The 14654-nt window shown below is 46.5% G+C and overlaps 1 protein-coding gene across 1 annotated transcript; it reads right to left on the bottom strand.

The window, feature by feature from the left end:
- Positions 1-546: 546 nt before the first annotated feature.
- LOC125521316 (uncharacterized) lies at positions 547-1917 on the bottom strand. Its single transcript, XM_048686373.2, has one exon. The coding sequence runs from the start codon at positions 1599-1601 to the stop codon at positions 1005-1007; it is 597 nt and encodes a 198-aa protein (XP_048542330.2). The 5' UTR covers positions 1602-1917; the 3' UTR covers positions 547-1004.
- Positions 1918-14654: the final 12737 nt, after the last annotated feature.

Here is a 14654-nt window from a genome sequence, read left to right as displayed (position 1 = left end):
GAGAAAATTTATACGTGACCTAGCAGTTGGGGAATCCATGGGCAAATCATTGTAGCCGGGTGGGTGACTGGAGAGGAGACTCGCCCAGATCTGGGGGACGGGCCGCGCGCTTTCCCGTCTCCAGATCTGCTGTGCCCTCTGCATCCATCGACCCTGGTCGAGCCGAGCTCCATCGCGCACGCGGCTTTGTTTGGGTATCCAAGAAGATCCAGGGAGGGTTGCGGCGGCAACAAGACATGCTTTGGAAGCTCGCGTCAGGGTCAGCCCACTTTCCTCCCTCCCCGTCCTCCTCGCCGCCTGCCCAACTCTCTCTCTCTCTCTCTCTCTCTCTCTCTCTCTCTCTCTCTCTCTCTCTCTCATGCAAAAAAACAGAAGAGAAATTGATCACAATTGGTGTCTAACCGCTGTCATAAAATTCAGTGAATTCTAGAGAGAGGGAAAACAGACAGAGAGAGAGAGGCGGTGAATTCTGGAAGTTGAATTGAGCAGTTCATCCGCAGAAATAAACATGATCTGTCTATAATTCCAGGATGCTGAGGCAGAGCAAGAGCGAAACAAGTAGAGTACTTGTACAAAAGACGAAATGGAAGTAGAGTTTACAAGAGATTACAGTAGAGTTTTACACAATTCCCCGCGAGGGGATTGAGGCGGAAATACAGAGCAACTGGCGGCCCCACTCACGAGCGACTAATTCTGGCATGCAGAGCTAATTATTCCCAACTTTATGATTCCATTTCCATCCACGATCAGCTGCTTAATTTGCGCCATGATAGAGCGCGCGTGCGCAGGCGGGCGCGCGGCGGTGTATGTACAATTCCTTCGATTGTTCAGGCTCGACCTGCAATTCTGCATGCGGAGGAGAGAAAAGAGAGCTCCACTTCGCTTCCGCTTCTCTGGAGAGTTCCTTCGGCCAAGGCAATGCACGCACGCACGCACGCATGCATGTGCCCTGCGCGGGGTGCTGAATTGCTGGAACGAGAGACAGAGAGACGCAGATGACCCGCTTACGTGCCTAGCGGCGCGGATGGCCCCACGGCGTGCGCCCGCATCTTCTTGGCGGGCGGCGGGCACTGCGGCACGGCCACGAACACGGTGACCAGGTCGTGCGGCACCGGGTAGAAGAGCCGCTGCTGCAGCGGCGCACGCTTCCTCGTCGGCTCCGGAGCCGACTTCCGCGGCGCCGGCGGGCACACCGTGGCCGGCAACAGCGCGCTGTCGGCCGTCGTCGGCGTGGTGAAGCTGTTCTCGTCGCCGGCAGCGGCGCAGCCGTCTCGCGGACTAATTACCCCACCCGTGGCCAGCGGCGTGGCGAAGCCGACGTCGGCGCGGTCGTCTTGCAGCAGTGGCGCGATGGGCAGCATGGCCAGGGAGCCACTCGCCCTCGGCGTGACGCAGCCGTTGTCGGCGGCAGCGTCGTCGCCGTCGTCCGCACCTCCTGCAGCGGCCGATCGCCCGCCGCTCGCCTTGGGTGTGACGCAGCCGGTGTCGGCAGCGTCATCGTCGACCGCCCCTGGCACTTGGGTGGCCCGGGCGCCGCTCACGGCCGTGTGGATCGGCCGGAGCGCCGCCAATTCAGAGATTTCCGCGGCGTCGAGGCCCATGATAGCTGGTGAGCGCGCAGATCCCACTGCTGCTGCTCTAGATCCTCTCTCGAGGATCCAAGAAATAGTTTATGCGAGAGAGAATTGCCCGAGGTGAGGTGGGGAGCTAGCCAGGCCAGTGGTGTGATGTGACTCTGCTTGCTTGCTTGCTTGTGTGTGGTCTTTTGTAGTAGCTTGAGAAAGGATGGAGGCAGGCGTCGTGGAGGTGATGATGGAGGGTAGCCTGGCTAAATAAGTAAAGGAGAAGCAAGCGTAGCGAGGAACAGAATTATATGCAGGCAACAAGCAAAAGGGCGGGCGCATGTTAAATAGATCATGAGAGAGAGAGAGAGAGAGAGAGAGAGAGAGCGAGGGTGGCACAAATGATTGTGGGGGTGGTGAAACTCTTGAACATGAGAGTAAGTAGATCGCATGCAGCCGCCTCCTAAAGCTTCCATCTTCCATCTCTCTCCCTCTCTCTCGTGGATCAGATCAGACGGATGGCGGCAGGCAGGCAGGCAGTAGGGGCCGGAGCATGCATTTTTCACTGCCCCAGGGTTAATTTCTCTGCACCCTGCTCCTGCCCTCTCCACCCCCCATTCCCTCCGTGCAAGATGCAACTACAGTTTGTTTAAGGACGGTGATTAAATATATACTTAATTACTAGCACCGATCAGAGCGGCTCAAGAATGTTGTTCCTACCAACCTACTCCGCCTATAGCTGGATACTACATATACAGGTGGTGCAGAAGGATGTTTACAGCAGCACAGTGAAGTCTGTTAATCTAGCAAGTCTCCGAGGCATGTTCTTCTGTGTTGCTATAGAGTAGCACTAGTACTAGCACTAGGACGATGCATGGATGATCTGTATTTGCTATAGAGTAGCTAGGACGTACAGCAATGGTTAATTGCCGGCATGTGTATTGTTTTGTTAGAGTAGATGGCGCCCATGATCCCATCAACTTCGCAGAGCTGGATGCTTTATGCATGGGTCTGTCCTCTTGCCACCGACTAGAAACTATATCTATATTCATCACATTTTCTAGCATAATTAGTACTACTGCAAACAAAATTGAGGATTGGATTAGATTAGAGACCCATTTAAAACGAATGAATGACGATGCACGAATCCAATGTGGAGTTGCCAGAAGAAAAGATAAATGCTGATGCCTTCGTGTGGCCGTGTCGTGCATGGCTCATACCGGGCTGGTCGTGGGCGGATGCTTCCTCCCTCATGCTTCAGGCCTTTGCTGTGGGGGCACTGACCGGTGGGGCCCGCGCCCATGCAAAGTGAGCTGCAAGTGGGACAGGGGGCTAGTAATTTTCGGCGCAGGCTGGGCCGGTCGATCATCCCCACCCATTGTCAGCCGTCAGATGGACCCTCCCTGCGCGCTGCGCTGCCCATCATCCTGCATCCAGTCCCATCGTTTCGTGCTGCCCCGCGTCAATTTCAGAGCCACTGCAACAGGAGAATTTTGTTCGAAGCAAGGTAATCTTTTTCATGTTTCTTTCTTTAATACGTATAACCAGAGGACCTCATCTAATTTCTTGGGGCTAAGTAAGTGGATCACAAAGGTTAGACCAAATAATTCACCTTCAACAATTAAATTTTTCGAGAAAAACCAAGTACAACGTATACATATCCAGTGGAACTTCTCCTTGAAGAATTACGTCGCAGGATGATGATACACCCCGTAGGATCGGCTGACAACCGATTCATGTCCGCGAATGACATGGATCATAGTGCGCATGGGCAACGATAACACAAGGGTGATGGGCAATACCTAGGGGGTTAACGAAATCTTGATGAGTAGATGGGTGTGAGTATTTGGAAAATTTCTCACCGAACGCGATGTTTGCTTATGGTGTTTAGTGTAGATTGAACGACAAAATTCATCGTCTGCAATGCACAATTCGAGCTCTTCATCGTCCTAATCGATTCTCCTTGTCGATGCAGTTTTGGTGAGGCGAGTTTCGATGTGTTAGTGATGATAACGGTGTTCGGTGGCGATATAAGTGGCAACTGAGCGCAAAGGCTATCTATCTAAAAGAAATATAGCAAAAGAGGAGGCTTGGTTGCTCTTCCATTTATGGGAGGAAGTTAGCCAGGAGTTGTCTTAGTTTAATGTGCCAAAACATTAGCCAAACAACCTGGGTTTTGTTTGTCTTGGAGACTTCAGCTAGTCCGAGTCATCTGGGTTATCTTACGTTTTATCCATGTTTTGATCTTTTTTCGACTATAGGGTTTTTATAGCAGCCCAACATCATCCGTGTGACAGAGAGTTATATTAAGGATATAATAATGAGCATGGTTGTGCGTATCTATGGTACAAAAAGACCAGATCTTTAAAATTTTCGGTGACAAAAATATAAGAATATAACAGGAAACAAACTAGAAGAGCATGTTTCCTGTATTTACACAAACATACGTGCAACAGATTGGCTTGTTACATGAATAACATGTTTCCATAATTTGTACAAACATGTGTGCAACCAATTGGTTTATGCGCCAACTTGATCTGGTTGCGTCTGGGTTCGAATCCCTCATGGCACATATTTATTTCATTATGAACCTCTATCTTGCTACTGCTGGGCCAAAGCAAAGGCCCAACATTATGCACGCAGGCCGCACTGCGGAGCCCGCGCAAGCTACCAAGTGGAGAGGATGGCCCATGCTGACGTGCGACCGTGGAGCCACATAATGAAATAAAACATTTTTGGATAGACTACGGGTTTATTCATTGTAAGACCATGGGGTTTTATGTTAACTTTTGATCCCTCAACTATTTCGAAAGTTAAAATCGGTCCCTCAACTCCAATACTAGAAATACGCTGTCACTCAAGTATCAAAACCATCAAAATTTTGTCTATTGGCATTTTGAAAGCAATTTTAGCGATGATGTAGTGACAGTTTCACAGACTTATGTAGTAACAATTAGCATACAAAGTTGACTAACAGGTGAGAATATAGAGATATCTAAAAAAGAAAGTTTTAAAAACTAGTTAGAAGATCATGAAGGGAAACATATTTAAAAATATATGAAAAAAGGAATTATATTGGATATTTTTAGTAAAATGGAAACACAATAAATTCTACAATGAAGATCTACAAATAAAACTGGGGATGAAAAGGGGAAGTAAAAAATTTCAGAAATATTATAAAAACATTATTAATTTTTTTAATGAACAAAATCTATCTTGGCTTTACTGAATTCCATGAGTTTGCTAGAATCTTACTAAATTCGATGGTTTTACAGAATATTTCTGATTGTGTTGCATTAATTTATCTTTAGATGTTTATTTAATTTACTAGAAATATTTATGTTTTTCCTCAATTTCTTGCCTTTTGGCTTGTTTTCATTTTTCCTACACATTTTGTTTGGCAATTTTGTATGTTGATCAGGTTACTGCATCTGAAACAACCACGAAGTTACCGTCAAAACCACCTTTAGTGGTTAATAAAGCGCCCAATCTTGAAGGGTTCGACATGTGAGCAATCACGAGTTCCTGGTGTTAAAACTGAGAGTCCCAACAAGGCAAGAAAGTTTTTTTATTTGTCTTTCAAAATACATCTATATCTATATCCATATAAAAAGATCCAAAGGGGCAGATCCAATTGATCTCGGCCATCGAACTAAGTTAATCTAATGACCTAGACTGCTCCAATGACGAGCGTTAAACATGTTTAACGTGCAATTAATATATACCAAATATTGCGCTAATCACAGATTAACACACAAATAATAGCATACCTAATATTCATATGCAATTAATATATTCTTAAATATAGCACATTTACTAGTAAACAAAGTATCTCACGTCAAGAAAAATATGCAAGACGACAGAGCAATACCCGTGGACTACGATGCGTGTATGGTGATTTCACGAATATCAAGATGATGTCGGTTCAGTATTTTGGATCTGTCCATAAAGGTACGCTATGCGTGTTTGTACAGGGGTGAGTGTATTCAAGCATCTGCGATTGTACTATGTTAAAAAAACAAAAAACAGAGCAATAAAACTTACAAGTAAACGCACGTACTTAGGGCATCTCCAGCCGCGCCCCCAAAAAGGCCCCCCAGGCGTTTTTTCGTCCGCCGGCGCCAAAAAATCGGCCCAGTCGCGCCCCCAAGAGCCCAGTTTTCACCGGCTCGGACCGAAATTGGCGCCAGCGGACCCAACCCGAACCCGGCGCGCTGGTGGTCGCTCGGGGGCGCCGGGCGAATCATTTTTGGCGCGAAGAGCCGCGGGCCCGCCGCGTCAGCGACTCTACTCTCTTCTCGCCCCTTCGTCGTCCTCATCGCCTCGTTTCCCGCGGCGAATCAATGCCAAAGCTGCCGCGCGCTGCTGCGCCGGTCAGCCTCCATTGATGCCTCACGGGCGGCGCAGTGAAGGCTGGGCGACGCGTCCCTCGGCCGCCACGCGTAACGCGCCGGCCAAGCCTACCACGCGGCGTCTCCGCCTATAAAAGCTGACTGCAAGCGCGCCGGAGAGACTCACCCCGATCATCCACCGACGACGCGCTCATTTCTCCCCCTTTCCTCCTCTCGCCGTCACCAGTTGAGAAAAGCATGGCCGAGCATTTCCCAGGCGACGACGCGGCGGCGAACGGATTCGGGCGCCGTCATCTGCACGAGGACAAGGCTCGCCTCCTTTTCGAGGCCGAGTACCCGGTCCCGCCGGACATGCGGGTGCCTGGGGCGTGGAGGATCAGCGCCGGCGGCGTGCCGGTGCCCCCGGTACCCACCGACGCGGCGCGGCGTGCGGAGATCGCACGCATCCGCTCGTTCCTGCCGCGTGCGGCGAGGGAGGGGCCCCGGTACGTCCCCGATAGCCCAATCTGGGAGCCGTACTTCCGCCGCCGGCACGACGAGCAGCTCGAGGCCACCAACGGCGTCGTGCCCTCCGGCAGGTTCAAAGCCGCCGGCCGGCGTCGGTGGTGGGGCGTGCCCGGGCGCACGTTGAAGTCCGTCCTCGAGTACATCGAGGGCGGCAACACGCCGCGCCTCGAGTACCCCGCTCCCCCGTCCTTCTCACGTCGCCGGGGCCGCCGGGGAAGCTCTTGGACGCCGAGGCGCATGGAGACCGGGGTGTCCTCCTCCTCGTCCGGCGGCTCTCCCTGCCTCCACCTCCGCCCCGTCAAGCCGGAGCCCCAGGACACGCCTGTCAGCGCGCGTACCCGCAGCTCCGGCGCCCTCGTCGAGCCCAAGGTGGAGTCCAGCCTCCCCCCGGAGTACAAGGAGATAGCCCGGCGCGGCTTCTCCGACGAGGACGCCATGCGGTGGTCGCGCGACGACTACCTGCGCGAGGAGATGATCCGGCAGCGCCGGGCCCTGGAGGAGATCGCCGCCCGCAAACGTGGGCGTGAGGACGAGGACGGTGTCGTCGTCCTCAATAGCGACGACGATGACGCCCCCGAACCGTCCAACCCGCCGCGCCAACCGGGGGAGGGATGCAACAGGGACGGCGGAGGCGTAGGCGGGGGCGACGACGACGACGACGGCGGTGACTACACGCGGTTCTACAGCCTCCTCGGCATGTAGAACCGCGTGGGCTGGCGGTGAGGCGGGCGGCGAGGGAGACGGCGGGGTAGCCCGTGGTAGTTTTTTTTTTCCTTTTTTATAAAATATGTTTAAATTTGAACGAACTCGTCCGTGTTTGCGTTATGTTTGCGTCGAATTTAAATATTTTAAAAACCTATAGGGAGCCGCGACTGGGGGGCATCACGTTCCCAGTATGCGGTTTAGCGCTGGTGCGCCCCAGAGAGCGATTTTTTACCCTTCCTGAGAGCCAACGGCTGAAGATGCCCTTATGGCGTAGCAAAAGCGCGCAGGGACGTAGGGCATGCATGCACCGGCAGCTAGCGCGGCAGGAGATACCCCTCACTCCGCGGCGCGATCGAAGGGGAGGGAAGCGTGCGGCGCCATTTTTAGCATGTGCATGCAGCTGGTGACCTACGTACGTAGCCACGTCGGACGGCATCCTGCAGAATTTTTAATGGCCGCCATGCTGCATGTCGTGTTGGGTGAGACACACCACGCACCTGCACGCCATCCACGCGCCCGCTGCATGCCCGATCCATCTCACCCTTGCGTCGCAGGGCATATCGTATGCAATGCATATATATTCTGATCGATCTACTGTGATAGTATATATATGCTATTCCTCATCCTGGGTGAGAAATAGTTATTCTTCACCCCCTCTATTTTACCATCAATGCACCGAAATTTACGTTTCGTAAGTTTTGTTTTATTTCCGATGCAAAAAAAGATCGTAAGAAAATATATAATCGCCGTAGAAAATATTTTATGTTACGTAAAATTACAAACGTAAAAACATAGTCTAAAATACACATAAACTGTAATTTTTTTGTCTTATAACCTATATTTTTATTTTTTTATGTCAAATTTTACGTAGTGAATGAATAGAAATGTAACTATTTGAATTTCAAACGTAATTTAATTATGAAATGATTGTAAGATTACATCGGGTGAAGAATAACTTATTCAAATAGTTATATATATTGGCTGATAGATCTGTAGTCAGATGTGCAGACCAGGAAAGATTACGGCAGCAGAAAGAGAGAAACGAACCTGGAGTTTCTGGGTTTCAGTGTCACTTTTGCCATCACTCGTTACGTTAAGATCTGCCTGCATCGCAGTCAATATGGAGCTTTTTTCACCACACAAAAGCACCTACCTAGGCTATCTTTCTGCCTCTAGATCTCCTCTCTGCCGGCCTCGCAAAGACCTGCTTGGTCACATGCATGCATGGCCATTGCTAGTTTGCTACGCTTTAATTTACCTTGTGGTATATTTTTTGTTGCGAGATTAATCAAAGTGTGGTTAATGCCAACATAACGAAACAAACAAGTTAGCTCTACGCCTTAACTACATATGGACCAGTAGTACGTACCCGATAGCTATCTACAAAGACAACAGGGACAGAAGTGTCAGTCCAGCAAAATGATGGAGGAACTAAAATCTATTAAGTAATGAATGTAGAGGTGTACGTACGTGGGAGTACATTCGAAATTCAAAGTACATTTCCCTCCAAATTTTTGACGTTTCCCTTGGCTCTTTTTGCATGGAAGAGCAAAGTTAGATGGTCTCCCTGAATGAATACATCAGACCATGCATCTGCCATAAATGGCGTGGGTTGAGATGCTTCTGTGGGTCAGCTGCCCATAACTTTTCCTCTCATCATCGCTGCCTGAGAGTGAGAGGGACCAAATCAATATCCACAGTGCAACCACTGTTCCTGGCTATATAGCGGACAGGATTGCCAACTAATCTTCATTTCTTCTTTGCAATTGATCGTCATGTACCATGGACCACTCTGCAGAGACCTGCTGCTGCCCAGATTACGGGTTTATAGTAAGTAATTTTGTGAGTGACTCGGTGGTTGAACTATTATAAATTGAATCATGTGCCGCATACATGGTCTCTACAATTCTCTCTTGAATAGGACTTTTGCCCCGTTTTATATATAAAGCAACAACCGAATAAAGTACACGGCCGAACGATAGAAGGTGGAGAGATAGCCATCTTACAAAGTCGATCCAGGATAATCGGATCACTTACACGGCAAGCAACTTCGCTATCGAAAGAAAACACAAGAGGATATGAGGATAATGCCACGCTACGCCCTAATACATCTAAGCTTCATGACAATGCCCTCAAGAGAGATACCGGCGCAACGTGTCATGACTGTCTGAGTGCACAATGAACAAAGGTTTTCATCGGCAACCCGAACACAGAAGGGAGCACCACGACACCGTCTTCAAGAAGAAAGCAGAGCCGTCGTCGGTTGCCTGAGCGAAGCCCATAAGTTTTCCTCTCATGAATGCTGCCTGAGTGGGACCAACTCAATATCCATAGGGCAACCACTGTTGTTGGCTACTCCCTACTTTCCGGTTTATAGAGCTTAAATCTCATAGTTTATAAAATTACTCAAATTTTAATCTGCACTAATTACAGTGTATGCATGGATGATCACTAAATGAATAGGAATGGTTACATACAGTGGTTTATTTCTTTTAAACCTTTCATGCATCAATTTAACGAACCTTTGACTGTGAACATGTGGTGGAAAAAAAGTGAAAATAAAACTTATAATATGAAAAAACCAAGAAGATGATAAGGCCCAATAAACGAGAAAGGTGGGAGTATATAGCAGACATGATTGCCAACTAATCCTTATTTCTTTCTTCTTTGCAATTGATCATCATGTACCGTGGACCACCCTGTAGAGACCTGCTGCTACCCAGATTAATACAGGTTTATAGTCTGTGTAGTTTTGTGAGTGATTCGCACTAGTGCAGAACCGGGCTATTGCACCGGTTCGTAAGGGCCTTTAGTGCCGGTTCTGTAACCGACACTAATGGGCGGGGACTACAAGTCCCCCCCCCCCCTTTAGTACCGGTTCGGCACGAACCGTCACTAAAGTGCCACCACGTGGCACATTTCAGGGCCGGGTGCGGCGAGACTTTTAGTACCGGTTGGTACCATCAACCGGTACTAAATGTTTGTGGTGGTTTTGGTCTTGTTTTCTATTTTTCCTTTAATTTTGTGTTTTCAATTTAATTTAGAGATTGTTTTTACATTATAATGAGTTGTTAAATCATTAGGTGAAAGTACCACAGATTAGTTTCAACTAGATGCAAAGCTGGTCTCTCTCGGGTAAAATAGTATAGAACATGTATAGCTCTCCTGATTCATCATATTGGAGCATGCAGATGAACCTGTCTCCTAATCGTGGGCTGCGCTTCTATTTGCTGCCCCCTAGTACTTCTATGCAATCCTTCACAATTTTGCTCCAGTCTTTCACTATTAAGCATTCCTCGGTTGTAGAAATCCTGAATGCACTCATGTGCAATGTAGGATATCTTGGCCGTAAGCTAACCATTAACATGCGACCTTTAGTCTCGATCCACTGAGGCACAACTGTCATCGGGAGTCCCTGTTGAAAAACACCGCGTATAATAACATTACTTAGCAATGAAATTTAACTTGAAAAATAATGTATGCAAAAGATGCACTGAGAAAAAATAGTAAAAATCTTACCATCTTTCCTAAATAGATGTGACCGTAGTTCAATACGATCATTATTGGTCGCACGTTTTGAGTACTAAGATTTTCAAATTTAGAAAAATAATCTCTGTTGACATCATCAAGATCCTCAAGCCATGAAACATAATGACTTATCTCCTCGCAGTTTAGTTCAGCCCCGGGACAGTGGACGGTACTGTCTACCAAGTGCTGGACATGTTTGCTTGAATGGAAATAAGCTGTCAATATAAATTAGTTGTCAACTATTTTTGAATAAACAATATCGAAGACATAAATATGGTTGAGAAACTCACATAATGGTAGTACTGGGGGCGTCTGCAGATCGACTGAAATGTCTCTATTACCCTCAATACCATCTTTGGGACGAATATCAAAGGTGATAAACATATCAGGCTAAAAAAACAAAAAACAAAAAATCATTAACAAAAAACAGAAAAAAATCATTAGAGGTTTAAACTTTTAAATCATTAAAAAACACGATATATAAAACTAAATAAATCATTAACAAAAAATAGAAAAAATTGTGTGTGTGTGTGAGGTCGCCGACGCGCGGTCGATCTATTACAGCGGGGCGACGACAGGGACGGGCTGGGGCGCGGCGACGGGGGCCGGGGCGGCGACGTCGACGATGGGGACGGTGCGCCGGGCTGGGGCGCGGCACACGACGGGGGCGGTGATGACCCACAAGTATAGGAGATCTATCGTAGTCCCTCCGATAAGTAAGAGGGTCGAACCCAACGAGGAGCAGAAGGAAATGATAAGCGATTTTCAGTAAGGTATTCTCTGCAAGCACTGAAATTATAGGTGACAGATAATTTTGTGATAAGATAATTTGTAACGAGCAACAAGTAACAAAAGTAAATAAAGTGCAGCAAGGTGGCCCAATCCTTTTGTAGCAAAGGACAAGCCTGGACAAATTCTTATATAGAGAAAAGCGCTCCCGAGGACACATGGGAATTATCGTCAAGCTAGGTTTCATCACATTCATATGATTCGCGTTCGGTACTTTGATAATTTGGTATATGGGTGGACCGGTGCTTGGGTACTGTCGTTACTTGGACAAGCATCCCACTTATGATTAACCTCTATTGCAAGCATCCACAGCTACAATAAAAGTATTAAGGTAAACCTAACCATAGCATGAAACATGTGGATCCAAATCAGCCCCTTACGAAGCAACGCATAAACTAGGGTTTAAGCTTCTGTCACTCTAGCAACTCATCATCTACTTATTACTTCCCAATGCCTTCCTCTAGGCTCAAATAATTGTGAAGTGTCATGTAGTCGATGTTCACATAACACCACTAGAGGAGAGACAACATACATCTCATCAAAATATCGAACGAATACCAAATTCACATGACTACTAATAGCAAGACTTCTCCCATGTCCTCAGGAACAAACGTAACTACTCACAAAGCATATTTATGTTCATAATCAGAGGGGTATTAATATGCATATAGGATCTGCACATATGATCTTCCACAAAATAAACCAACTAGCATCAACTACAAGGAGTAATCAACACTACTAGCAACCCACAGGTACCAATCCCAGACTTAGAGATAAGAATTGGATACAAGAGATGAACTAGGGTTTGAGAGGAGATGGTGCTGGTGAAGATGTTGATGGAGATTGGCCCCCTCCCGATGAGAGGAGCGTTGGTGATGACGATGGCGATGATTTCCCCCTCCCGGAGGGAAGTTTCCCCGACAGAACAGCTCCGCCACAGCCCTAGATTGGTTCCGCCTCGTGGCGGCGGAGTCTCGTCCTGAAAGCTTGCTTATGATTTTTTTCCTCAACGAAAGACTCCATATAGCAGAAGATGGGCATCGGAGGGCCACCAGGGGGCCCACGAGGCAGGGGGGCGCGCCTAGGGGGGGTAGGGCGCGCCCCCACCCTCGTGGCTAGGGTGTGGCCCCCCTCTGAAACTTCTTGCGCTTAGTATTTTTTATAAATTCTAAAAATGACTTCCGTGAAGTTTCGGGACTTTTGGAGCTGTGCGGAATAGGTCTCTAATATTTGCTCCTTTTCCAGCCCAGAATCCCAGCTGCCGGTATTCTCCCTCTTTATGTAAACCTCGTAAAATAAGAGACAATAGGCATAAGTATTGTGACATAATGTGTAATAGCAGCCCATAATGCAATAAATATCAATATAAAAGTATGATGCAAAATGGAAGTATCAACTCCCCCAAGCTTAGACCTCGCTTGTCCTCAAGCGAAATCCGAAATCGAAAAATATGTCCACATGTTTAGAGAGAGAGGTGTCGACAAAAATAAAATACGGACATGAGGGCATCATGATCATTCTTAGAACAGCAACTTATATAATTATTGTGATATGATCTCTTATGCTAGAGTAACAATTCAATCACAATTTCAAGTATGAATCATAAACTTCATTGAAAACTAACAAACTATAATCTCAGTCATTGGAGCAATTGTAATTTATCATAACAATAGAAAGAGTCAATATAAGAGCTTTTCAGCAAGTCCACATACTCAACTATCATATAGTCTTTCACAATTGCTAACACTCACGCAATACTTATGGGTATGGAGTTTTAGTCAGACACAGAGAAAGATAAGGGCCTATAGTTTTGCCTCCCAACATTTTACCTCAAGGGTAATGTCAACAATAATAGTTCATGAAAACTCACATCCAATTAGCCATATATACCAGGATCTTTCCAACATGTTGTGCTTTCCAAATGATAAAATGTAAAAAGGAAAGGTGAAGATCACCTTGACTCTTATGTAAGGTAGGAGATAAAAGTAAAAGATAGGCCCTTCGCAGAGGGAAGCAGAGGTTGTCATGCGCTTTTATGGTTGGATGCACAAAATCTTAATGCGAAAGAACGTCACTTTATATTGCCACTTGTGATATGGACCTTTATTATGCATTTCGTCGCTTTTATTTCTTCAATATCACAAGATCATATAAAGCTTATTTTCTCCCACACTAATAAGTCATACATATTTAGAGAGCATTTTTTATTGCTTGCACCGATGACAACTTACTTGAAGGATCTTATTCAATCCATAGGTAGATATGGTGGACTCTCATGGCAAAACTGGGTTTAAGGGTATTTGGAAGCACAAGTAGTATCTCTACTTGGTGCAAAGAATTTGGCTAGCATGAGGGGGAAAGGTAAGCTCAATCATGTTGGATGATCCATGACAATATAATTTATCTTAGATGTAAGAAAACATATCCCATTACGTTGTCTTCCTTGTACAAAGTCAACTCTTTAGCATGTCATATTTTAATGAGTGCTCACAATCATAAAAGATGTCCAAGATAGTATATTTATATGTGAAGACCTCTCTTTCTTTATTACTTCCTATTAATTGCAACGATGACCAAAACTATGTTTGTCAACTCTCAACAACTTTTATTCATCATACTCTTTCTATGTGAAGTCATTACTCTCCATAAGATCCATATGATCTCTTTTATTTCTTTTTATTCTTTCTCTTTTCTTTTATTTACTCAAGATCATGGCAAAATAATCAAGCCCTTGACTCAACACTAATCTTTATTATATAGCTCACGGACTCGATTACATAGAAGGATCATAAGGCAAAACTCAAAACTAGATCATACTAAAACTTTATTCTACTAGATCAAGATATTACCAAAAGGATCGAATTAGGAAAAACGGTAAAGATAGGAGTGTGATGGTGATACGATACTGGGGCACCTCCTCCAAGCTGGGCAGTTGCCAAGGGGAGTGCCCATACCCGTGTGATTATGTCTCCTTCTTTGTTGGTGAAGAGGGTATTGGTTTTGTTGATGGCGTAGGCTTCTTCCTTAATTTGCGCTTGAGGACATAATTTTGATCCCTTAGGTCATCGATCTCCTGCTCAAGGCTTAATATCTTCTTGCATAATTCCTGTTTGTTTTCCTGCAAGAGGCGAAAAGGGCTAAACTCGATCTTAGGTTTCTTTGCTCTATCAGGGAGGCTTGAATTTTTGAACTCCACATGCATGTCCCCAGG

The sequence above is a fragment of the Triticum urartu genome, chromosome 7A, assembly GCF_056163025.1.
Source record: "Triticum urartu cultivar PI428250 chromosome 7A, HENAU_Tu73, whole genome shotgun sequence".
In the NCBI taxonomy this organism is placed as follows: domain Eukaryota; kingdom Viridiplantae; phylum Streptophyta; class Magnoliopsida; order Poales; family Poaceae; genus Triticum; species Triticum urartu.
Note: the sequence above shows the minus strand (reverse complement) of the source record. Positions and strands in the feature narration are given on the sequence as shown.

What these genes read in the sequence shown, in the direction of transcription:
- LOC125521316 (XM_048686373.2), bottom strand. Translation starts at nt 1,601, where the DNA reads ATGGGCCTCGACGCCGCGGAAATCTCTGAATTGGCGGCGCTCCGGCCG.